The 27,274-nt window shown below is 34.8% G+C and overlaps 1 protein-coding gene across 1 annotated transcript in view; it reads right to left on the minus strand.

The window, feature by feature from the left end:
- Ttn (titin) overlaps nt 1-27,274 on the minus strand; it is a 265,315-nt gene that overhangs the window by 147,311 nt on the left and 90,730 nt on the right. Inside the window, 38 exon segments of the mRNA XM_047544703.1 lie at nt 95-172; nt 356-436; nt 2,258-2,365; nt 2,777-2,878; nt 3,171-3,254; nt 3,421-3,501; nt 3,647-3,727; nt 3,938-4,021; nt 6,180-6,266; nt 6,650-6,733; nt 7,697-7,777; nt 7,997-8,083; nt 8,675-8,752; nt 8,914-8,991; nt 9,375-9,437; nt 9,843-10,247; nt 11,722-11,775; nt 12,696-12,770; nt 14,466-14,549; nt 14,844-14,903; nt 15,330-15,356; nt 15,456-15,533; nt 15,741-15,950; nt 17,508-17,768; nt 18,316-18,583; nt 18,677-18,766; nt 19,017-19,200; nt 19,999-20,284; nt 20,404-20,496; nt 21,082-21,369; nt 23,081-23,371; nt 23,801-24,088; nt 24,228-24,515; nt 25,074-25,352; nt 25,442-25,720; nt 25,819-26,097; nt 26,208-26,495; nt 26,994-27,272. Coding sequence (XP_047400659.1) covers nt 95-172; nt 356-436; nt 2,258-2,365; nt 2,777-2,878; nt 3,171-3,254; nt 3,421-3,501; nt 3,647-3,727; nt 3,938-4,021; nt 6,180-6,266; nt 6,650-6,733; nt 7,697-7,777; nt 7,997-8,083; nt 8,675-8,752; nt 8,914-8,991; nt 9,375-9,437; nt 9,843-10,247; nt 11,722-11,775; nt 12,696-12,770; nt 14,466-14,549; nt 14,844-14,903; nt 15,330-15,356; nt 15,456-15,533; nt 15,741-15,950; nt 17,508-17,768; nt 18,316-18,583; nt 18,677-18,766; nt 19,017-19,200; nt 19,999-20,284; nt 20,404-20,496; nt 21,082-21,369; nt 23,081-23,371; nt 23,801-24,088; nt 24,228-24,515; nt 25,074-25,352; nt 25,442-25,720; nt 25,819-26,097; nt 26,208-26,495; nt 26,994-27,272 — 5,991 coding nt within the window.

Genomic DNA, 27,274 nt, shown 5'->3' on the forward strand with positions numbered 1-27,274 from the left:
GTTCAGACCTGTGCTGATGAAATGTGGGTGTGCCAGCTAGAGGCCTTACTCTATGAACACGAACAGTACTGCATTTCTCTGGGAGACATTGTACCTTTAGCTGGTGGAGGCTCCTCAATTTTAGCAGGAACTTTTGGTTTCAGTATAATCTTCTTCTCCTGCTTCTCAGGCACTTGAAAAGATTATAAAATACACTTGTAGAAAAGGTGCAGATTTCTTTACAATTAAATGTAAGAAATCATTTTCTTAGTCATGCTATTTATCAATATTTGCAATACAGAGGATAAATTGGCTACAAGAGAACATAAAGGACAGAACAAACCAACATAGGGATAAAATTAAGATTTCCATATACCTTTAGCTGGTTCAGCTTCCACTTTCTTAGAGATAAAGTGTAGCTTTTCCTCCACAACATACTCCTCAGGCTTTTCCATCACTTTAAAGACATTAATTTTAAAGAAGAAAAGCTGTAGTGTTTTTGTGCTGAAGTTTAGCTGTGAGTTATCACTTTAAAGAGTAATTAAAAGAGCAAAAGTTTAACAGTTGCAGAGTCCCTGATTGTTGCCATTTTAAATACCTAAAGAATATTTAATGGGAAATATGTATCATTAATTCAATGTTTAAATATATCATAAAGATAATAACACATATTCATAGGAATAATAGTACACATATAAGACAATAAAAAACTTGAGTGGAAAAATGAACAAGAACACAAGATTTGAAAGTAAGTTTCAAAAATAACCCAACACTGTAGATTTTAAGGCTGCAGGACAGAAATGTACACTTAAGGATTTAAAAGTGAATTGCAAGATATTTTATGCCCCATCCCCCATTGTACACGGTAGGAATGGTGACTTTTGAGCCTTTGTATATAAATTAATTAGAGAATAGAAAAGTCTAGTTAAAAACACATCTGCTCTTCACAGTAAAGGTAAATCTAATGGGCCACCTATCTTTTTAGCTTAATGAAGACTAAGAATATCATAGAGTATCTCTCCTTTACTTTAGAATCTGGAGTACTGAAGGATATTTATAATCTATACTATCAAAAACTGAAATCAGATCCAGGCAACAAGAACATTCCTTATGTGTATGTTATGCTTGGATTTCCAGATATTTCTGGAAAGTTTGGGGTCATCTTCAAATGGATTCCTGATCATGCCCACCATCATGACCATTTTTGGGAAGTACTGGTAAGCTTCCTCTTGGGAAGTCATACCCCATCCTGTTCTGTCCCAAGCCATTCCCTTAAGACTGTGTATATTGAATTTTAGATGAACTTTTCTTCCAACTAGAGAAATGGGGTGTGGTGTGCCATTATTTATTAACCAGAGAACATCTAACGGTACTATAATACCTCATTTTACCAGGAAGAGAATTAATTTGTTAAGAAATTACTGGTTCCATTTTAAAGCAGAGCTATTCTAAAACTTTCTTAGGACCTTTTTTAATTTTAATTTTTTGGATTTATAACTTTAGACAGAATGTTGGATTTTACTAGGAAAACTAGTGCTGTCTTAATTCACTGAAATGGTATCCCAATGAAATAAATTCAATCCTTAAATAATAGATAGTTATAGCATTATAGGTTCAGGAACATTTGAATAACAAGTCAATTTGATCACAGATATTACATAATTATTTTCTCCATATGTGAAATAAAGGAAAGCTCTTGGGTCAGTTTCAGATTAGGACACATTAGTAATTTGTACAATCAATATAATGGTTGGTCATTTACCTTTGTTAATGAATAGAATAGAATGGCATAGGAAATATTGAAGCATATCACAAGTGTATCACACATGGTAAGGTTAATATTGCTTTAGTGTTTCAGATGCCTATGTGTGTGAGAGAACACATACATGTATGCATTATTATAATATAAAATACATTTCATTCTGTGGACCATGGTAAAAAAGGTTTGACTACCTAGGTGAAGTTTATGCCAGTCTACCATGCTGAAGCGGAAAGTCCTGTCTCATGAAGGATAAGTGTAGATAGGGATACCTTCCCCTATTAGTTAATTTGGGGCCCTTTTTTCCTATATAGCTAAGTAAGAAGCGATGGACAAGAAGTATGCTAATTTTGTGTAATGCTCCTGAATCTTGTGTTTTGAGCAAAAGATAGAGTGAATGATACCAGTGATATTCATTGAATCTGTGTCACTTTTTGGTGTGACTTTTCATTAGTTTGATAAATTGTGAAAGAAAACATCCAGGCTCCAGATGGTCGCTGGCGTGTCTGTGTTGTTTACCTTCATATTCGGTAATCTCCACTTCCTCCTCCTCCTCCTCTCTTTCCTCTTCTCTATAAACCGAGACAGACACTCGTTCCTCTTCTTCGGAATAACTCCATTCCTCCTCTGTGGATATGTTAAAAGATAAGATTAAATTTAAATTCAGCCTGCTGAATACCAGAAATGGCCACTGTTCACTAAAGATGGATGATGGTTCTTCTACTTGCTGAGGTCATAGTACTTCTTCATTATAAGAGGGAGAGAGCTGATTCAAGATGAGGGACAGTCCAGCTCAAGACTGAGAAGGGTATTCAAATTATGACCAGGTGTGACTACTTTTGGCACCCATTCACTTCCTTAGAATGATTCAAGATCATTGTTGACACAAGAGTCAATTCCAGAAGGCTATGACAAGTAGACACACTCCAGTATCAACATAAGGGAAAGTAACTGATCAGGACAAGTCAGTAATCACATCTGGAAACAAGACTCCAAGGAAACACACAAAGTCCTTCCTCCCTCACTTGGATTATATACCTTCGTGACGCATGACGTCCACTCTCTGAGGAACTGCAACGGATATTTTTTCTTCACCGACAAATCTTTTTTCTTCTACAACAGTTTTCTTAGAAACTTCAGCTTTAAAAAAGCATTAAAGTTGAAGTTTAAAATGCAAGAATTTTAACAATTCTCTCTCTTTAGAGTTTGGGAAGATTTGCACAGTATACAACTTTAGCAAAATGGGAAAACAAATATGGTGAGTATGTATGTACAAAAGTCTCAGAAGCAAGACAGAGAGTCAGTACAGGAAAAGACCAGAGCCCCCACAGAACAGCAACAAAAAACCCCCGAAAGAACAAAAACAAAAAAACTCCAAAAAAACAAGAATTCACACACTACACAATTTCTGTCATGTTGGAGCCAACCCTACCTCGGGGAGGGGGAGCTTTCTTAGCAACAGGAACTGGCACTGGAACTTTCTCCTCTGGGGCAGGTTTCTTAGGTGGAGCTGGCACTTTAGAAACATGGCACACATTTAGAGCTTCAGTGTTATCTCACTGAAGCCCAACACAAAACACAGATGTACAACCACAGTACACCTGTATCACAAAACTACAAATTATGAAGCTAAGACGTACACTACAGAAAGATGGTTCTTGGAAAGATGGAGAGACAAGTACCTTTCCGTGGTGGAGCTTCTTCCTCTTTCCGAGGAACAGGTATTCTCTCTTCGGGAACTTTCTTCCTTGGTATTTCTGGCACTTAAAGAATAGTACTTAATTTTAAAATGCTCAATAAGGCAAAACAAATGGGCAACATAGAATGGGCAGGCCCATTTAAGAAGGCATGCAATTAAAGAAACTTGAAGAAAAGACAAGGTTATTTCGTGGAGATAGGATGAAGTACCTGCTTCTGGTGGAGATTCCTCTCTTTGAGTAATGATAGTTATTTTTTCTTCTGTGACAACTCTCTTCTGTACTTCAGGAACTTGAAAAGACATTTTTAGAATTGACTTTATTTTAAAGTAGCTAATGTGGTTGTTTTGCAAGAAAATAGGTTGGACAGACACCCTTGTTGAAGTCTTATATACATAAAACATTCATTTTGAATTCAACTAATTCAATTAACAGCCAAACACAAGATGTTTTGCACATAAGACACACGAATGGGGCTTCTGTACTAAGCACGTCACCCTACCTTTAGCTGGGGGCACTTCCTTTTTCTTTGCCACAGGAATAGGAATCTTTTCTTCAGGGACAGGTTTCTTTGGTACTTCTGGAACTTAAAAGTTTTAAAACAGAAAATTAGTCAAAACATATATACTTCCATGAGTGGACATAGGCACACCCACAAATATTTATGAAGCTCATTAGTATTATAGATTATGTACCAGTGAAATATTGCAGGAAAGTAAGCTAATTACAATGTTATAAAGGTTACAATGTAGTATCACAAATAATGTCTTAGAGACGTTTAGATTTAGACAATTAAAATGGATCCTATAACAGAAAGGTGTGTGTATAATTCATCCTTTACTTATATATTAGAATGTTTTTGCAAAAGACAAATCGGTGGTTGTAGAGTGTAGAAATAGTATATAGAAAAACTATTCTTTGCACTGAGAAATCGGGTCCACAATGGCAGTGGGTTTAATTTTAGACTAAAACTAAGAAGTAACAGAATAGTTGTATCTATATAAATGATTAATCCCACTTTCTGGCGATATTTTCAGGTATGCAAAGTTGTGTATGCAAAGTTTGGGAAAAACTTATTCCAGATTAGGTCTCTTGATCTGATATCTACTGTGTCAATAACTTGTGTGTAAAATTTGGTGAACATGTGCGTATGTGCCTTTCTCTAAGAGGCGCTATTGTTCTGAACAGGTTCTCTTACCCCCAAAAATGTTTATGGGGGGTTTAATTGATCTATTCTAAGCATTGATGATGGTGAATTTTTAATCAGAAAATGAATTTTAACAGCATGCACTATTCGAAATAATAGTACCCATCTTACATAACATATTGGCAGCTTTTGTGAACCCCTACACTGCTACTTTTGCATTTGTAATTATTTTGGTATAATTATACAGGTATGCCTCTTTATATGTATGTCATGTTTTATATACAAGCAGCATTTATACATATGCACATGTTACTATGTGTGTTTGTTTGTCTGGATAAATGAGAGATACCTTTGTGTCCCTCTCAGTTGTGATCAAATAATTTTGGTGTTAGTAATGGTTCTGTATATAAGGATAAGAAAAGAAAAATTATTTTTTAGTCTTTTAATCTTTTTTTTTAAAGCCCCAGAATTCTGAACATTTTAGAAAGAAAGAAGCAGATTTGATTCAGGAAGAAAACTTAGAAACATTGATAGTTCAGGCTAAAAGGGCTACTATTCAAAAGGCAAAAAATGGGTGTGATTTTCCTAAATTGGATGATGTTGGCTTCTTCCAAATCTCTCAAAAACTGACCAGGTGTGTATCATTGTACCTTCAATGGCTCAATAGTGCCTTTATTCCTATCCTATTCCTATCTTAGGAATGACAGTGGAATGAATCTGACATAATTTTCCTATGTAAATGTATGAAAATATGCAAGTGACTCTCACCATCATGTGCATCCACAAGAATGGAGTCCTAATTAGAATAAGATAGAATCTATGCATGTATAATTTTATCAAAAAGGATTCTACTGTCATGTATAACTAAAAAGAATCAGTAAAAAACAGGGTCTTTTGTCACCCCCAACCCCAAACACCCAAACCAACAAGAAAGCAAGTAATTGTGGTATACCATAGCAGCACATTTTTGAATTAAAACATCCCTATATAAAAAGTAGACAAACTAGCTAATTAGATAATGGCAACATTTATGAAAATAATGAAATTCAGTTAATGTCTCAAGAAACATGGTGAAAATAAATCTCAAAAAACCTCCACGTTTGCCACTACTGAAGATTTGCTATTATTGACACTTAAGAAAGGTGGCCATCACTAGTAGCATTGTGTTAGTCTTTATCTAGTTGACATTTACTTCTGCCAAACACCCTCCATCTCCTCCTAACTCAAATGTTTTTCTTAAGAACAAATCATGTAGATGAGGGGCAAAAGGTTTTTTTGTTTTGTTTTTTCCCTAGAAATAGGTCTGTAAAAGACAAGTTTCACAAATATTCTACTTTCCCCAAGAGATGGAAGATATTAAAAATTTAAGGTAGTTGTTTGATATAGTTACTTCTTCTAACATTTTTTGGTGGTGCCTTAGGAATATTCAATATCATAAATAATGTACATCAAGAAGTATAGCCCTGAAGCTGACAAACATTAAAAACACAAGAAGCATGCAAGAGACAAAATTGAAAGTACAGTGCAGTTGAAGACTGTACAGAGCAAGGAGCTGGCATCTGGGGCACAGGGTCTCCCCATTATCAGATCTGTGTACCTTTTGGGGGAGCAGCAGGTTCCTTTTTCTTGGGTACAGGAACTGGCTTTTTCTCCTCAGGCACAGGTTTCTTGGGAACCTCAGGAACTTTAAAGAGACCATTGTTGAAACAATGTTGAAAAGTCTAGTCTCCTTCTGAGACATTTAAGATTACATTAAAGCATAAATTCTCAGTAAGAGTAAAAGAATTTAAAGGTAATTTAACATACTCTACTTGGGACAGAAAGAAATGCTGACCACATAAATACCATGTACACATTACACATAATTCATGAACCAAAGACCTGATTAGTAAGACCTGGCATCTAAAACGGTTTTTCGTACTCATATAACACAACAAATTAATGAAAATGACATAAACAGAATAAAAACATTACAGATGGTTTACAGATGCTAATACACAAGTCTCACAGAAAAAAGATACAAGAAGACAGAAGTTATGAGTTGATTTTTCAAAAATATTATTCTACCTTTGGGTGCCGGGGGCTCCACCTTTTTAGGAATGGGAACAGGGACCACTTCTTCTGAAACAGCTTTCTTAGGTGGCTCAGGAACTTTAAAAGAAATGTGCCATTTTTGAGAAAGTGAGCATTTTGACAATGCCTACACTCTTGCAATGCTTAAAGAGTAGACATGTCCTTTCATGTCAGCTGAACACAAGAAAATGATATATTAGAAACCAGGGTAAATGGAGATGGCTAAGTGACTAGACAATGTGATTGTTGTCACCTTTAAGCTTAGAAGCCTACTTGGGAACAGGTGGGAGCACTCCCGCCTCTGAGGTGCCAGGATAACTTTGAGGATAGTTTTTTTTTTTTTTTTTTTTTTTTTTTAGCAACTTTATAAGGCAGTTGCATGAGAACAGTTGCATTAGATTATCTAAGTATTTTTTTATATCATAAATATTTAAAAGATGGCTGGGAGGGAGGGGGCAGAACCTTGGCCTACAGTAGTTACTCTATCTTCTGATTTTTGGTGGTGTAAATACTGCTGGCTAATGTGACTTCACTGTCTCGGAGTTAAGGAGAGAGGTGCAGTAGGACATATGGTATTTCTACCACAAAGAAAATGAATGCAAACTACCTCAGAAACACTGATAATCATAAAATGCAGTGAAATAGGAAGTAGTAAGTTTTGAGTATTTATTAATATGCTTTTAATTTATTTAATTGTAAATTTATATGATTTAATTTTTTTAAAATGGTAGAATTAAACCACTGACTGGCAAAATTCCTAAAAATTTAACCACAGGCTCTGGTGAGCTGGTGTGAGCTGGCTCTGCAGCATCCGAAGTGCCTGGTCATTAGATCGAGAGCTCCCTGAAGCAGGGAGCAACTTCGTGTTTTTCATTCCTCTCCTGGGGACTTCCCATCCCCCATTGTGTCCCATGTACATAGTGACTACAGGTCTGCTGACTGTGACTAAATCTATTATTGAATGTTAGCATGGTTGTATGTCCATTATGAGGTTTATACCAACTTTAAAAAGATCTCTAACTTAGCATGAAGTACTAATACCTTTAGGTGGTGGCTCAGTCTTTTTGGAAACAGCAACATGAATTTTCTCTTCAGTGACAGTTTTCTTTTGTACCTCCGGAACTTTAAAAAAACGTATATTAAAATTACTGACATGCCGTGTTGAGAGTGACAACTGTATTTTCCAAAGAACACGGAAATAAATTAAAACAGACAAATGAAATGAAAACAATGACAGAGAAGAGAACAGAAATGCCTACAAGATCACAAATTAAATAAGAAGGATAAATATCCATCTAAAATTCTTCCATTTGAACCCCCACGTTCAAATTTGTCTTATACCTGTGACTGACACCTCCTCCTCTGTGTGAGAAGCAAAGAACATCTTTTCTTCTGAAATGACCATCTTCTTTGTATGCACAGCCGGTACTTTAAAGAGAGTATTTTACATTAGTTTTTTTCTTTTTCTAGGACAAGACATCAGACGAAACACATAGATATTACACTATAGTTAGGTCTTTGGACATGTATTGAATGGGTTAATATGAGCGTTTGAGAACAAATTTAGCTTTGAAGAGGAAACAAATCATATTTTGATTTAGAGCGACATACAACCCATGCAGCATTTCAAATAATATTAAGTAAGAATCGAATAGACACAACTTCTTCACACACAACACAGTGTTTTTCCAAATCCATTAGGGTCTATTCATATAAATGAGAGGATGGGGGATATTATATGCAATGGAATATATTGCATATTAAAGTTAGAAGACTACTACTCATTAAACATAAAACCGTCCTTAAATTAAAACGTATATAATTTTAAGCAAAACTAAAAGCAGAAATAGAGAATGCTATTATTTAAATTATACACATGTGCAATTTTATAAAAATGTGTTATATAAAAATGTGCTATTTTGGAAGTGATTTGTGAGTTATCTAGCAATGTATGTAAACATACCCATATGCAAAAGTAAAAATGCTTAAAACTAGTAGTTGAAAGACAAAGATGTATACCTTTCACTTCAATAATTTCTTCCTGTACTGGAGTCCGAGAAGGTTTTTGTGGAACAATCTTCTTTGAAACTTCGGGTACTTTAAAAATATGTACAAATATATTTGTATTGTGAAGGATATTGCTTTGCCCAAAATTTAAGAGTACCTTAGTTTAGATGATTATATAAATAACTAACATGTGAGTACATATCAGTAAACATAACTTGTGTACATGGTACTAGAAATGTTTTAAATAATACCTTTGGTGACTTGAACTTTTGCTTCCTCCATTCTTCGAGAAGTCTTTTCAACTTTTTCAACTACTGGCTTCTTTACAACTGCAAGCATTTTAAAGAAATTGCAGTACTTTTAGAATTTCTACTAACACTCTCTCTACACACACACACATATGAATATATGCATATATATGTATAATTTTTAAAGAGAGAGGCAGTTTTGATGCTCTGAACCTTAAGCACAAGTTTCTGTGCTTAAATTATGTTGGTTGTATTTATTTAAATTTCATTTAATAACATTCTTTTTATCATCTTTCATTAAATGAATTAGATATAAATTATTAAGAAAAAATTCACTGATATAATAAAGCTTAGAGAAGAAGTTGTGCCTATTGGATTGAACTGGTGATTCATACATCTTTGCCAAACAAGCCATGATAATGATGTCAATGCTCTGATCTATTTAAATAATTACAGCTACTTACCTTTAGGAGGTGGTGCTTCTCTCTTTTCAGGCACTTTTGCTGGAATTTTTCTCTCATGTGATTCTTTAATAAGAACACAGGATAAGTAGGGAGGTTTAGGTCATTAAGTTATAATAGTATTAACTGCAAATGAGATGAGAGTCACGCATAATTGTTAAGAGAATCAGGTTGGGTAGCATATTGCTGACATGACAGTGCTGGTTTCAAAGTGGAATCAAGAAGGATACAGTAACAGTGCAAGCTGGAACTTCTGCATTGGAAAACAGCACTTGGAACTTGGAAATGGAACTAATTAATGAAATTCATCATGACAATAACTCGAAGGAAATGACTTTTTTAAAGATGAAGTTTTAAAAGATTCTGATCTTAAGAAATCTAAGTGATCATTTCATCCATTGCAAATCAGGCTAAAAGCACTGAAAATGCAATAAGCTGAGCTAAAAAGAAGAGTGCCCAGTTCACACATACCTTCATAAACCTCCTTTTGAACTTGAATTACTTCTCGCTCTTGGTAAGACTCTTCCCATTCTTCCTCCCCTTCGTCATAACCTTCTTCCCTTTCATAATATTCTTGCCCTTCTTCAAAGTCTTCTTCCCATTCCTCATGAACTTGCCTCTTAGCTTGTACCTGGATCTCTTCATAGTCTTCGTCTGGTTCTTCATAATAGGGCTCTTCAAAGGGCTCTGTGTACGGCTCCACTTCTAATTCATCATAGGGCTCTTCCAAAGACTCTATGAAAAGTCTCTTCTCCTCATAGACCGCCTGCTTTTTCTCATATACAGCTTCCCTTTCTTTCTGAACTTCTTTCTTTCTGGATATAGTGGTTATTTTTACTTCTTCGGCCTTAGAGGATACATCAATAATTTCTGGAGCTAAAAGAAATTTAAAAGGCAAATAAATATTAGCATATTAATTACATCCATTCAACTACTTTATTAAATGAAAATCTACAGTCAAACACTATCAAGTACCTCACATCTCAGCATTATATTGATAACATTTTTTTATCTGCATTGGTGCTCTTTTTTATTGACTATGATACACGACTGAGAATATCAAGATGTACTCCACTTTTGAAGAGTTTTCCAGTATCAAAAATATGGATTCAACAAATAATATCATATGCATACCCCTTCCATTGTTTTGTGGGAGATCCAGTGTGCAGAACCCCCATTTACTTCCCATGGAAACATTTTAATATTTGATAATTTAATGGAATTTATATTTAATGTTTCTGCAGTTAATCTTTATTTAAAGTTTCAATTATTCCTGCAAATGCATTTTTTTGTACCTGCATTTTTTACTATCAAATGTGACCCATTAGTTTAATAAAGATAACATTGAGAATTATGCAACCAAGTCAAACAGTTGTTTTTATACAACAGATTTAGAAAGAACTTTAAGGTTAGCATGATTTATGTGATCCTTAACAGTTGTATTAACTACAACTAAAATAATAAGAGATAGCTTTTCCCGTCTATCCCTCACTACTTTTCTCCCTATGCCATTGCACAGAGGAGCTGAATGTGTAACTGGGTCTCTTTTTCTGGGATAGGAGCAGTATGAAATAGTCATTACTTCATTTTTAAATTATTTTTATTTTATTGGTGCATTAGAATTATACATAATAGAGGGATTCATTATGCCATATTCATATGTGCACATAATTTGATCAATCCCATTCCCCAGAATCTTCCCTTTTCCTTCCTACCTTCCTTCCCCTGATCCCCTTAATCTAGTCTACTGGTTTCCCTTCTATTGTTATTATTTAAAAAATCACTACATTATAGTTATGTACATTAAAGTGGAATTCATTGTGGTATATTCAGACATAGCATGATTTGGTAAATTTTATTCCCAGAACTTCCCTATGTTCTTCCCTCATCTCTCCCTCTTGATCCTCCTCCTGTATTCTACTGGTATTCCTTCTATTTTTGTGACATCTCTTTTTTAACCTTCCTACCCTGATCCCCAGCAGCTTCCACGTATGAGAGAAAACATTTGGCTCTTGACTGTCTGAATCTGACTTATTTCACTGATCACTCTGTCCTCGGTTCCATCCATTTATAAGCAAATGACATAATTTCATTCTTCTTTATGACTAAGTAAAAGTTCAACACACACATTCCAAATTATCTCTATCAATTTTTCTGATAAATTGATTGATAGACAGCTGGGTTGGTTCCATAACTTGGCTGAAATTGTCATTACTTCTAATGCTAATTTTAATAAGACAGACGAGATTCTACAACTTTACAATAATCTAGAAGCCTACTATTTAAAAATAAGAATAAATAATAGAAATGCAAATCTTAGGAATAAATGGAATAATTTCTTTTTATTTACCTTTTGCTGGAATTAAGGTAGTAGGAGGTGGAGGCTTCTTGGTAACCTCTGGGACTTCAAAAACAAAATGCATGTTTATTTTTAGATTATGTATTGTTGAACATTCCCTAATTCTGTGCATTATCATTAATCATTTGTACGATGCATGACTCCTAATGCACCACCCCTACCAGGAATTATCACATTCCTTTATAGTTTCTAGGTCTAACTCATTAGAAATGTTATGCCATGCCAGATTAACAAAAAATCAGCATAGAGATGAAGTCTGATTCTAGTTCAGGTTGATTTAAAATAATTTAAATTTACACCAAATACAAAAGGGAGAGTTGATTTGTCCAGTACTAAAATATAATGCATTTGTTTTCTTCAACTATAAAGTTCATGAAACATCCACGCCTTTTGAGCTTCTTCTTATTCTATAACATTTCACAAGTGACCACTCAGAAAAGTCTGAGTGTTGCATTTCTTGTGCTCCTGTATTCTCCTTCTTTCAAGAGCTACTGTACTTCAATCTTAGTCAAACAGGTTAAAACTGTTCAAATTTAGTTATGTAAATGTTCTCCTCAGTGCCTACTAGGGTGTATTAAAGTGATTTGATTGATTTTCCTTCAAAAAAAGTATTTTTCCTGCAAAACTGACATTGTGTAAACAAGGGAGGATCTTGAATTGGGTGGGAGCAGCCTTTGAGGTTGGCACAACCTTGCACTTCTATTGGGAGGACTTGGTTAAGACTAGCTGAGGGACTATAGGTCCTTTGAACCATGAGTCAGAACAAGCATTCTTGTTGCCATTGGGTGCTGAGAGTGGGCAGGCACAGGAAGATAGGAGAGGAAGATGTGAAAGGATGAAGGGAGAGGTAACATTTTGTGACTTCAGATTCTTATGCTTTCTCTGCCTTCCATTATTTAGGATTCAAAACTTTGAACCAAGAGAAAAACATTATGAACTGCTTTTTGATTAATTAATTACAATACCTTTAGGTGGTGGTGCTTCTTCCTTGGGCTTGGCAACAACTTTTTTGGTATCTTTCTTCACGGCCTTTTTAGTCACTGAAAAAAACAGTCAGATGTCAGATATATAGTAAAGTGGTCTCAGGGAATTAAGAAGTTTATTGAAATGTCTTAGTTTTTCATATGTTGATGATGATACCCAGAGAGTCTGAACATTGTAACGTAACATGCTTGTTTCAGAAAGATCTTGGACTAGAAAGCAAAAAAAAACAAAAAAACAAAAAAACAAAAAAACAAAAAAAAAAGGTTTTGGAGGAAGGTAGAATATATACTATGATCTTGTATTTTCACTGATTTTGTGCCTGATTAAAGTTTTCAAAACATGCATAATGAATCTAAATGGTATTATAAATGGCAAATGTACGTATTTTCATCTTTGTTTCATTTAGGTATGAACACCCAGTCTTCCAGCAGGAAGAAAGCAAGTGGATTAGTGTAACTGAAGTCCTCTGCATTATACATGTTTGTGACTCTTTCTTTGTTGTTGCTGCTGTTATACCTTGATCATGATTCCTAAGAGCACTGAACCATGGCCTCCAGTGTTCATGAATCAATTACTGTTCTCTAATTTTTTAAATATGAGTTAACCTCTTAGGTTTCACAAACTTAGCCATGTTAACACTATCATTGAAAAACAAATTGTTAAGAGATTATTTTTGACAACAGAAATATAAATGAAATCTGATTTATGATTTTTGATTCTCGTTCATCCTTAGTATCACTAGTAGATGAAATATATTTTACTATGTTCATATAAATTATAAAAAAGTTTGCCTTAAGAGATTGTATTACTCACAAAACAGAATTTTTTAAACCGATTTCCTTTCAGAGTGGCTAAAAAATAACTCAAGCATTAGATACCACTTATAGAAGACTTTATGAGACTAACAAGTCAAACCCTTGAAGGTATTATAGTAGTAGTGGTATGGTTATGGAAAAATAGGACTTTGGTATGTAACTTTTTTTCTGATCATTCTGAGACAATTCTGGCAGCAATTCTGAACTGTAACTCTAGAATGTCTCATAGTTGTCATAGTTGAGCAGACTTGGCATGTAAAGAGTATAATTTCATAAGTATTTAATAACATGAAATATGCAATTTCATGGTATACTTAAAGGCTCATGCTTTAGGTATCAAAAAGCAAAACAAATCAAAAAGTCCAACTGTGTCGAAGACATTTTAAATCATATCATGTGTGTGTGTGTGTGTGTGTGTGTGTGTGTGAGAATGCTGTGCATTTTTGGTGCTGGGGATTGTACCTAGGGCCTTACACAATAGGTGAATATTCTACCACTAAGCTATTCCCCAGCTCTTAAAACATATTTTTGTAAAACAGTGGATTAAAGAGTAGTTAACATTAAAATTGAGAGGAAAACCCAAACCATAATTTGCAATTTGCACTTTTTCCCTATAAGCTGCATAAGAAAATGTTTTCATTTTTTGTTGTTACTCATAATTGGAAAATAAGAACCAAATTTAATTAAATGTTTAAGTGATGCCTTTAAAACAAAATGTTTTAGTGCTAAACATAGTGTTTGGTTTGTCTAATGATTTTCAGAGTTTTAAACAAATGTCCTACACATTTAGTCAGTTAATACTTGAAATAATTAAGTTTTGAAGGCAATTCCACTTCTTGACCACTAGAGGGAGAACGTGTTATAGTAAGCAACGTTTTCCATGCCAGTCGTGGTGAAATTCTGTATTTTGACATTTAAGTGGATGACATATAATACCTTCAATACGTTTTGCTGGTGGTTTCTTTTCTTCAGGTGATGGTAGTAAAAGAGGGATAGCAGGAGCAACCACAGGAGGAATTTCTGAAGAATATAAATATCATCATCAATAATTTATTTTAGTTTTCTGTTTTGTGTGACATGCATTTCTTTCAGTACTCCAAAGTTATTATAGTTCCAATTTATCAATCAGGACAACTAGATCTAGCATATATTTATAACTGTAACTACACTTGCTTTGATTTTTGTAATTGCACTGTGAAGACTATGATAGGAAGTATGCGTTATGACTTTGCTGCAGTTTGGGCATTGGTCATTTCCTAGTGGTAGAATGTTGCTGCTCCAGCCAAGCCTAGGTGTGGAGGTGCTAGGCCTTACCTTCTGGTGGTACTGCTCTGATAGGCATGGTTGGGATTGGAACTCTGGAGTCAGGAATATCTGTAAAGGGATATGTATGATAAGCACAGAAGAACTGAGAATATTGGTATTTATTAGGTAACTAAGATGTGTTTGATTGTTAGGCATTTCCAATAGCACAATCAAATACATTCACAAAACATTAAATGTTCTTTTGTATGTAACCAAACAGGCAAGTTTATTTCCTGTGAAAATTTGTTTCTTTTCTTGGTCACACTATGAATTCCATGATCCTGGATATCAGCTGAATGAGACCTTGTTATCTCTAATTTCCCAAATTCACAAAATTTAACATTTCATTACTTTATTGACAACTATTTTCTGAATAATATTTTACCAAAAAGAGATATGATATTTTATGCATTGTTATTTGGCTTTTGTTATTTACAAAAATTACCCTGAATTTATTGTAAGCAAGGATTGATATAAAAAAAAGAAAAAATTTACCAGGAGGTTTCAGCTCAAGTTTGATTTCTGCAAAAGAAAAAAAAAAAGACATTTTGTATTTAGAATTGTCTGGGTGGGGTATTTGTTTTAGAGATCTCAACAGGGTTATTATTTTGGTGCTTTCACCTTTAGTTGTTAAGTAGAGCTCTGCTGTGCTTCTTGCTTCACCTCTTGGCTCCAGTCGAGCAATTACTGAATAGACACCTAAAGAGAAGAATCATGGAACTTGAGTTTTCTGGTACATTCCAAATGACACCTCTTTAGTTAAGTATATACATATCTTTATTTATACTTGTCTTTTCTAAAAAAAAAAGTATTCTACATAGAATTATAGAGTACAAGTGTGTACAGGAGTGGAAACATATAAAACAGATGAGATTTAAATTACATATTCACTGTCAATGAAATTACCTTCGTCATCTGGGGTCACATTGTGGATGGTCATATAATGGCAGCGACCATCATTCCTAAAGTTGTATTTCTGGCTCTCGGTCAGTTCTGTTGGTCCTTTGTACCATGTTACAATGGCATCATCAAAGGACACCTCACACTCGAAGGTAGCAGACTGATGCTCACTCACTACAATGTTCTGTATGCGCTTTGTAAACTGAATCGGTTCAGCTGTTTAAATACAAGGGGAATTTAAAGTTAGACTGTGTAGAGAGGAGTCCCTTTTATACTTACTTTTTACTCAGGTATTTAAAATCTGCATCTTTTTAGCCAATTGTGAAGTAGAAGAAGGTAAAAAATGAAAAAGAAGAACAAAATGCTCTCCTGTGTCAATAAAAATCATCCCAATTCCTCAATGCATTCCTACTGGGTCAATGTAGGAGAGTATAAGGAAATCCCCAAGAGTCCTTAAAATATTTATATGAAGAAGTGCTACAGGGAGATTATAACCAAAAAGTTAATTTTGAAAACATTAGGGAGATGGGAGACTTATAAATAGAAAGTAAATTTGATTTTACTCTACAATTTATTCCTCTGTGGAATTCTTTCTTGCCTCAGTAAAATAATTTTTGCTATTCACTCTAGAATTGTTTATCTCACATGGATAACTTTCCCTGTGAAATAATTTCAACTCAATAAGAAATCTGCACTTCTAAATTTAAAGGATTCTTTTAAGAGTTTGGAAACCTGCTTTCTAAACATATATGGGCAAACATAAAGACACTGGTAGAAGTGGTGTTTTCTAGGAGAATGTCCTGGAGTGGAGAGTCCTCAAAAATTTTATCTGGAAATCTGGAATCACATGTGTAACACTATCATGAGCATCTTAATATACATAGTACTCTGGTGAGCTATTTTCATTGAAGAATTATATTTAAGATATTTAATCATTTAAAAAAATGATTAGCACTTTCAAATGAACCCTTTAATTTGAAAACCATTTAAGATTTTTTAAATTTAAAATATAACCAGTCATTGACAATCATTATAAAGTAAGTCATAAAAATAGAAATGTTTATGTAAATATGATGTCATATAATTATGTTTCAACAACTAAAAAAGATTGCCAACAGCTGCACATAGATACTATTATTTTAACAGAATATATTTTTTCTCAGTGAAGTTTGAGGGTGTTTTCGTAAAATGCTTACAATTAAATAATTAGGAAATAAATATTGTCACTCTTAAATTCTTAGATTTTGCTTAACTTCAGAGACTCAGAATGTTGGAACAGGATTCTCAAATGAAACCAGAATTTTTGAAAAATAACTAATTAATAGCAAATATGTTTTTGATTTGATCTATAAAAATTTATATACATAAAATAACATTATGTCCTATGAACAAAATATCAATTCCTAGCCAGATTCATAGTCAGGACATCTTGTCCTCTCCCAGATTTCTTTCTAGGAATCAGAATCATTGACATGAAAATTATGGAATTTAGACTTTAAACAGAAATAACCTTTGCAAGTCATATCTCAGTCTAGAATAAAATTTGCTTATAGTCTAAAAGAAACATGAAAAGGAACCAGCACTGGTCAGCATCTTTCCCTTTTGATTTGTATGAATTTTGAAATCGAAGTCGACAGTCTGAATATATTCAGTAGGAAATTAGGTCAGACAGTCCTATGAGGTATGTCTGATGGCAGGGCAGCAGGAGATCTGCCAAGTTTGCTACTGCCCTAGGGCCAAACGCAGTAACTTCTTCCACAATCTTCCACCCACCTTCAATGCTGAGCTCTGCTGATGTTTCAAGGTCGCCATGTTTGCAGGCATACTGACCCTGGTCTTCCGCTCGAACGTCTGCAATGGTCAGTTTATGGACTTTGTGTTCCACTTCTGTTTTAACTCTACCTTGAGGTTTAAGGAGTCTGCCATTTTTGAACCATTCGGATTTTACATTTGGCACAGAAAATTGGCACGTCATGGTGCAAGTCTGGCCTTCTTTCAAAGTAACATCCTGAAGATGCCGTTCCCAAGCAGGCTCTGTTTTTGATACAATATGCATTATGTTCAATATCACATGCAGATGTGCTCAACACTAATTTAATCTCAGAAGTTCTGTATATCTCTGTTCTTTCTCTTTTTTTTTTTAGCAATGCAGATTGACATTTTATTTTATTTTTTTAAGGAAATTCAAAAGTTTTATTATTCTTTCAAATAAAAGGTAGAAAGTTTCAATGAAAATTTCCCCATTCCAAAAGTGAGAGAAAGTCATATGAATTATCTGGAATTTAAGAAGTCTTTGCTTTCTATTCTTCAGTGGTCTATACTATTTTTCTTCTTTAAAAATTTTTTTCTTTTTCGATATACATGACAGTATAATGTATTTTGACATATTATACATACAAGAAGTATAACTTATTCTAATTATAATCCCATTCTTGTGGTTGAACATGATGTGGAGTTTCACTGGTTTTTTCATGTATAAGAATAAGAAAGTTGTGTCTGATTCATTCTTCTGTCTTTCCTATTCAAGTCCTCCCTCCTTTCCCTTCACCCCCTTTGTATTTATAGTTCTTTTCTAACTCACCAATGACAGTTAGTTTGGCACTTGCAATATGTGGACCACAGACCAGTCTGTAATTGCCCTGATCTTTAAGTTGACAGTTCTTGACTCTGAGCATATGTCGGTCACCATCAATGGTTATTTCAAATTTATCACTGGGTTCCAGTTTTTCAGTCCCTTTGTACCAGGACAGCTTGATTTCTGGATAATTAATCTTAATATCAATTTCAAAGATAGCATCATTATCTTTTAAAACTGTCTGATTTTCAATATCCTTGATCAAAGTGACGGGCTAGGAGAATAAAGAATTAAAATGTGTTAGTCACTTCTGTTATCATTCCCAAGAATAATTTGTATACTCTATTATTAGCATAGTTCATTTTACCTCTGTCTGGGTCAATCTTTGCTGAATAAATGATACAAGTTCCTCAAATTCCTTTTCTTCCTTCTCTGACTTCTCTATTTCCTCGATTTCCTAAAGAGGAATAAAAAAGTATTACCTTTGAAACAAAATTTAAATTACAGAATTCATGACTATGTTTGACTTCCATTCTTGATGCTCTTTAGGCTATATTAAATAATCTAATATAGGGTTCTATATTAAAATAATAGAGTAGGATTCTATAATATTATATAGTAGGTTTCTGATAATTCAAAGGGGATATGTTAGTTATTTTTAATGTGGATTTTTCAGGAAGATGCTACAAAGAAAGAAAGGGTCATACCAATCTATGTGTCTCTTCTTCCTGACTTTGTTTCAGTAGTTCAAAGGCTTGAAGGAGACCTCGGAAGTCAGTGATTCCATACATGCGGGCATATTTTTCATATTCTTTAGGATCAACATTTTTGAGAAGTTCCATGATATCAATTTCCTCTTCCTCTCCAGGTCCTTTCTTTAAGATTGGAGTCCTAAATGAAATAAGAAACAAAATCAAATCACTTGTCTTCTAGTAAGTTTGAATTGTCTATCATCATTCAAATAATATGAGTGTCATTGCTTTTCCTTCGAAAAGGCAAATTTCTGTATTCTTCCTTCAAGAAAGATCACTTTTTAGCATGATTACTGAAATAATTAAAAAATGTGGGATCAGAAATGGAGTGGCTTAAGATAGGACTATTGTTACGAAGCATAGAAATGTGAACAAAGATTTTAAGAAAAAAAAGAATAGCAGAAGTATTTAGGTGAACTTTTTTAGCCATAGCCTATCTAAAGAATTAAAATATAAAGAAAAATAATAATGGCAATGGAAAAAATTAATAAAAGGTAAACATAACACATCACGGAAAAGATGTGTGGCAATTGGGTGCTGATTAGTTCAATAATTATGTTCAAACTTAAATTGTATTGAAATTCTTGGTAAATTTGGAAACTGTTTAAAACAATTGATCTAGAAAATCATTTGTAGCATAAGAAATCATGAATAGAAACAAAAATTTCAAACTTACACACATAAAATACTTGGACTTCTCTATAGGCCATTTTCTTTTGTTTAAAAACTTTAAAATGTACCTCCTTCTTAAAACTTTCTCATAATTCGGGAATAGATTCTAACAAACCACTAACTTCCACCCAAATGCTGTGTATTTGTTTCTCTGTTTCTGTTAAAATGCCTCAATAACCTCGACCTTGAAGTCGATGATCCATGCTTCTTGAGAGATTCCTTTGTAGATAAATAATTTCTAAGCACGGTTCTTGATTGGACTTACTTTTTCAGCATTGCTCTAAGATCACCTTCAATCTTCTCCTGTTTCTTCCTTTCATCCACCTGTAGGTTAACATTACTTTCAATTTCACCATGTTTATTAAATGCAACGCATCGATAGAGTCCAGAATCAGTTTTTGTGGTATCTCTAATCTCCAATTTTGCCTCATCGCCTTTTTGGTGGATAAAAACGCGACCTCCTTGGTTCAGTTGTCTCCACTTCCCTTTTGTCCATTTAACATTTGGGATTGGATCGCCTCCCACTTTTGCAATGAATGTTGCAGTGGTTTCTAAGGAATAATGAAAACAAATTTATGAAAGCATTTAATTATCCCAAAATGATTCTGAAATGAAATTGGTAGTAAAAGGTACAAGGTAGATGAAGATGTACTTTTCATGAAGCACTTACTTTCAACAACTCTGATACTCTGAGGTTCTGATACGAAAAAGAGTTTTCCATCTACTGCTGCCTTTTTAGCTGCTGGGGCTGCAGGTGGTTTTTCTGAAAAAACATGTTTACATATTTTGTTATTACAACTCCCTTAAAAGTGCAATAAATATTCTCCTATGTAAAATAAGCATTAGAGGTTTAGCCATGTCAAAAATATGTACTACAAGACTTTCATATATGCGAAGGGGTTACAGAAGATGAAGCAATTTCACAGACATTTATTCCAGTGACAGCTATTGCAGACAGGACTATAATCATATTAGTAGATCAAATCTTGTATTCCTAGGCATGGCTTTATTTTATAGATTTCCTGTAGGACTATGACATCAAACTACTTTGTATCACATCAGTATAGCATCATTTTTGGAACTTTACTAATTATACTCTTGTGGATATGCTGAAAAGAGGTACAAGAAGTAGGGTGTGTACACTTGGGGTAATTTCAAAGAATTCGTACTGATATTATTTCCATTAAATTACCTAATACTTCTGTTATAATCAGAAGGCTACCAATTGCAGATGATCAATAACTAATATTTCTAAAAGTCTAACTGTATTCTGATTTAAGTTATAATCCGCAAATAAACAAGAAAAGTGGTTGGCTTGAACTGCATAATACTTTGGAGGTATCTGTACCTTTAATGGTTACTTTTGATTTGGAAGTGTCACTTCCAGCCACATTGGAAGCTTTGCACACATAATCTCCCGAATCTGCTTTAACTACATTCTTGAGTTCCAGCACAGCTGTCCCACTAGCAAAACTGAAGCTGCATCTGTCTGAAGGCTTCATTTCCCTGCCAGCCTTCAACCACTGGATCCGAATTGGCTCAGATCCCCGAACATGACAACTGAGTTGCACAAATTCTCCTTCGCTCGCAGTTACTGGAGTAAGGTGCTGATCAAACACAGGTGGCTTCTTAGGTTCTGGAATTGAAAAGGTATTTTCATGATGAACATGAAGAACATAAAGGCAAAAGAGTGCTAAATTCCATAAAAGAAACAAGCAAAGAACCTAAGAGTTTTTCCTCCAACAGGTAGCTGGGGTTGCTGGAGTAGAATGAATATATGTGTCATGGATTACTCCTCTCTGGATGTAGTGGTTAACATGGTGTACTTTTATTTTTTTTTTAATGATAAAATTTACAAATAAGCAAAGAACAGATGCCATGCTGCCCAGAAATCGCCCAAGCATCTGTATCCTGATTAAGTACTGTAAATACGGAGAGGCAGTTACTGTCAACCTCTGCATCACATGGCACCATTTTGATTCTCTCAAACCTGCTTACAGCTGCATTTTTGCTGAACCCTAAAATCTCAGAGTGTACTTGGCAATTCTGCTAGTCTGGAGCAGCAGTGATTGCTATTCTATGGAAAAGAAAGGCAACATTTGAGTCATCCATAAGCCCAAATCTTAAAATGTGATTTTCTCTGTTCGTTCTTAGCTATTAAATGTGGCTACAGTTGCATTTAAAATCTAAATCTAGTCCAAAGGATTTGTGAGTTGAAGCTCAGTGTTCAACTGAAGACCAAGGATGAAAACATGAGCAACCTGGTAAGAAGTACAACTCAGTGTTAGGTTATAGTTTTATTCAATGATTTGGAGACCTATATACATATAAGAATAAGACCAATGTTCACATTTATGAATATTACAACCTCTAGAACTTACTTTTTAAGAAAAATTCTAAACCTCAGAATTCTATAGAAATGCATTTATCTACTTAATGGCAAAACTATCATGAATAGAAACTATTGCTAAGAATACGGTTTTCATTTTACTGCATGTATTGCATTTTCATTCTATCAAATGAGTGATCAAATTTGAATTTTAAGGAAACTCAGTAATATTAGCCTATTAGTGATATTAGCCTATTTATAATATTAACCCATTATCTATGTGTTCTGAGATGACCAAGCAGATCATTAGAACTGGTTAATTAATTTGAAGCTTTGCTAGGAAGTTAGTTTGTAAAGTGATTTTGATGAATCTGTACCATGATTATCTGGATAAAGCCATTATGGTCTGAAAATCAGACACAGATCTCAAATAACACAATGTATTTCTTTGCCTCAAATGATGACTGTGTTTTTAAATACATTTTTATAATGATATGCAATATGTTTCCACCCATCTTTCTGAGCGATTTTTATCTTTTTTTCTGCAATTAATATTTACTTAACAGACCAAAAGCTTTGGGCAACAGATATTAAACAATAAGTCTTTAGAAATATACTCAGGGAATGTTTTTAGAATACAACTCATAGTAAGCAAAGCTAGCACATTCATTTGTGATAAACACAAACATTTTTTGAAACAAATGTGCTTCATAAAAATACATGTCACTTGTGTAGACATTTTAAAGTAGGCTTTGACTTCTAACTCCTTGAGAGAATCTTGCAATATGATTTAGAAAGTTAAGATTTTAATCTATTCATTAAATGACACCTATTTGCAGGAGCCACACAATTAAATTATAGATTTTTTTAAGTAAACATTTATGAAAAGAGTATAATACAGTGAAATAATGTATATTTTTGTCTATTACACTTAGTCAAGATGTCAGAAGAAATGCACATGGGTATCTTATGGGCATTGAAGAAAAAGACAACTGGCTGGGCTATGATGGTCACTCACCTTTGATGACAATTGAAGATGTGCACAGAGCGGAGCCCGCATCGTTGGATACTTTGCATGTGTACAAACCAGCATCGGCCATGCCTGCCTTTTTGACTTGCAGCAGTAGTACGTTGTTCTTGAATGTTATCTCACAGTTAGAAGTTGGATGGATCTCTATATTATTTTTGTACCAAGCCACACTGATAGGCTGGGAACCAGCCACTCGTCCCTCAAGTTTGAATGGATTCCCTTCTGTTTCTTCTATTGTCTCTGAGAGTTTTTTAGTGAAACTTGGTGGGATTAGACGCTCTATAAGAAACCAAAAAGACAAATGAAATAGAATATGGAAGCAGGTTACATTTAAACTTTTCAAGAAAAGGGAAGTTCTGTTTTTAGTTAAAAATCCAGGCTAACCATTGAAATAAAGGGCACACCAGTGTGTGTAATTAAGCATTTCTGCTTCCAGATAATGAAAATAATTTATGGTCTTTTATAAAATTAGAAATTTATGAAAAGAGGGTGATCTTAGGGTAGGTAAGACACAATATTTTAGAAAAATACAGATTTAAAAGATTACTTTTTCTCTAGAGGAACTTATTTTTTCTTAAGCATGTTCATGTCATTTGTTTAAAAATGTTGCCCTATCGTGCATCTATCAAAATAAAACCTGTGATTTAAGACTCTACTCTAAATTAAAATGATTACCCTTTGTTGAACCACATGCAAAATAAATGATACCTTTTATATTAAGCTGAGCTGTACTGGAGTCTTTTCCCACTTCATTCACAGCATAGCAGGTATATTGTCCAGAGTCTCCTTTGTCCACTTTGAGGATTGTCAGGTGAGCACTGTTTTCCAGGTAACTGATCTGGTAGTTCCCGCCACTTCTTATCTCTCTGTTGTCTTTGGCCCAGCTGACATTTATGGGTTGTGTTCCAGTGACATGGCACTCAAAGTCAGCACTTTCTCCCACCACAGCATCCACAGGGGCCAGGGGGATGTCAAAGAAGGGTGGGTTCTTCCCCTCTATGAGAACACAAAAAGAAGGTTTCAGGCTCGTCCTACTGACACATCCCAGTTGACAGAAATCACAGTTTTCTCCCCAACTTTGTATCAGATTGCAAAAATTTCAACTATGGAAACAGAAGTTTAAAAATCCACAAACCTGTGAGGATGAGTCTGGCACTAGAAGAAGCAGATCCTATAGGATTCGTAGCCGTGCAAGAATACTGGCCTGCAAGGCTCCTATCTGTTTTAAAAATATTGAGAGTGGCTACTTTATCTAAAAATGATGTTTGCACATTTGAGCTGTCTTTCAGTGGCTTGCCATCTTTATACCAAGACACTGAGATAGGTTCTGATCCATTTATGGCACATTCAAAAACAACTGGCAATCCAATTGTTTCTTGCACATCTCTCAATTGTCGAGAAAATGATGGTGGAAGTTTTTGCTCTGCAGGAACAGAATTTAAAGCAATGAATATTCATGGACGTTTTAAATTTACTAAATACTCTTCTCAAAAATACATATGGAATTTCTATTAAAATATCAGAAAGTATCAACAACTCTTGAATAAACTTAGAGATGGAGAAAGGTAGGTAAACTTTTGAAGCAAGTTTGTGCAGTACAAGGTACAAAAATATCTGTAGGCCAATAGAGTAATTTATTGGCCTAAGGTGAATCTCTGGACATGCAGCAGAGCCTCCTACTTTTTAAGACTACCTTCTAACAATTTCAATGAGACTCATGAGGTGGAATTTTAAAATATATGGTCACTTATTTTCCTTAGAGATTTAATTATACAAGATAATGAATGCATGATCCTTCCAACTGAAGACTTAGTCATCCCTCTCTGTAGAGGATATAGGAAAGAAAAAACTTCTAACCATAGATAAAATTACTTAAGCAGAAAATTTTGCATTTGGGTCTTCCTAAAAAGGTGGCCCTCACCAGGCTTTGAATCTTGTTTAGAAGAAGCACAAGTTTGTTTACTTTAAACGTTGTAATCACCTTGAACAGTAAGGAAAGTTGATGATGAAACTTCTCCCACACTGTTTTCAGCTCTGCAAATATATTCTCCACTGTCATTAGTGTCAACCTGGTTGAAAACCAGTGTGGCCACATTGTTCCTAAAATGCATTTTGTAGGTGGTGGTGGGTCTCAGTTTTGTATCTCCTTTATACCAGGATACTCCAATTTCAGGGGTTCCAGCAAGTTGGCATTGTAAAGAGGCAGAGTCTCCAACAGTCACCTTAACAGGCTCCAACTGCCTCACAAAATATGGTGGTTCTGCAACCAAGAGAGATAATCCATCAAGATGGGGGCATGTCAGAATCATCGCTTGTAGACAAAGATAGGAATGTGCAATCATGACAAACCTAGTATCAAAATTTGTGCTGAGCAGGAATCTTTTCCAGAAGCATTCTCTATGTAGCAGTTGTATTGTCCTGCGTCCTCTACTGTGCTGCTTAGAATTTCCAGGATTGCTGACTTTTCAGTTGTGGTTATATTACACCTCTGGGAAGGAGTTACATTTATGCCATTTTTCTTCCATGTCACCGAAACAGGAGGAGTTCCAGTGAATGTCCCCTCTAGGATTAGGGGTTTTCCTTTTTCTATGCTGTAATCATTAAGCCTCTTCACAAATTTGGCTGGGGCTAGGGTTAACATTGAAAATATGAAATCAAACACAGATACAGACATCTAATCACTATATATGTACACTAATTGTCTAAACATGGACTAGCAGACATACCTTTTACAAAGAGATGTGTTGTACAAGAAGTCCTGCCAGCTTCGTTACTAACTACGCAAGTATATTCTCCACTTTGGGATGTCTCTACGTCAAACAACTCCAGTTCAGCCACTGAATCTGCCAAAGACACATTGCATCTGGGCCCTGGTACTAGTTCGCTGCTGCCCTTGAACCAGCTAACACTGAAAGGTGGAGTTCCTTTTACGATGCTCGTGAAAGTTACATTGGTTCCAGTTAAGACATCCATGGATTCAGGTTTCTGAACAAAAGATGGTGGTTCTAAACACAAGAGCACAAATCAGAAAAAGTTCAATATCTGTGAATTGTGGTGATAAAAATCCTCAACAATTTAGGAAATGTGATTCTATTTCACTATATTTTAAACAGACCTCTCACAGTCAAAGGAGCACTACATTCATCAGAACCAGCCACATTTGTAGCTATACATGTGTAGTCGCCAGCATCAGAATCTTCCAGCATGTTCACAGTTAAAGCACAAGTGTTATCTGTCAGGGTGGTCTGGTATTTTCTTCCACTGCTGATCTCATTTCCTTCGTGGAACCAGGAGACAGAGATGGGGGGTGATCCGTAGACTTTGCACTCCATTACAACTGAGGAGCCTGATAGACCATTTGTCTCTTTCAATTTTCTCGTGAATGAAGGAGGAATAATGCGATCTGAATGTGGTAAAAAGAAAAAGCCAATGAATAAGGGATATCAGATATGAAACGACTTAAAAAGAGAATCATTGATGGAAAATCCCTAGATCCATTTGGCTCCTTTGCAAGAATATTAAAGAATTGCCTGTGGGATATCACAGTCAAAAGCCTGGGGAATCAATGTGTGTGATGTGTCAGTTGACTTGCTAGGGGTTTTGGTCTTTTTTGTTATGGTTTTGAGTCATCTTGGGGTTAATTACCTGAGCATAACTGATAGTAAAAAAGCACTTTCACCTAATACAGGGTTAGATTTTACTCCTAACATCCTTTTGGAAATTCCTCCAAAAGAAAGGGATGTAACTTTTGAACACAGTTGTCTTCGAACTCTATAGGTCTACCACCTCTGATCAAAAGATGTCAGACTCATGTTATGCCATATAAGATGGAGCTTTCCAAGTAGACATATAAAAAGCAGAAACTGCATTATTATGATGATGAATGAAAAGCCCAACCAACCTGAAACTTGAACTGAGGCTGTGCAGCTATCTTTGCCAACAGGGTTTTGCACTTCAAAGCTGTATACCCCACTGTCACTGGGTGCCACGTTGATTATCTTAAGGCCAGATACTTTGTTAAAGAAACTTATTTTATATTTGCTGTCACTTGTCAACTCTTTTCCATCCTTAAACCATTTAGTACTGAGTTCAGGTGTGCCAGTGACTGTACACTCCAAGGTACAGGTGTCTCCTGTGGTAACTTTTATGGATTCTGGCTTTTCCACAATTGCTGCAGGTTCT

Source organism: Sciurus carolinensis, chromosome 3 (assembly GCF_902686445.1).
Source record: "Sciurus carolinensis chromosome 3, mSciCar1.2, whole genome shotgun sequence".
Taxonomy (NCBI): Eukaryota; Metazoa; Chordata; class Mammalia; order Rodentia; family Sciuridae; genus Sciurus; species Sciurus carolinensis.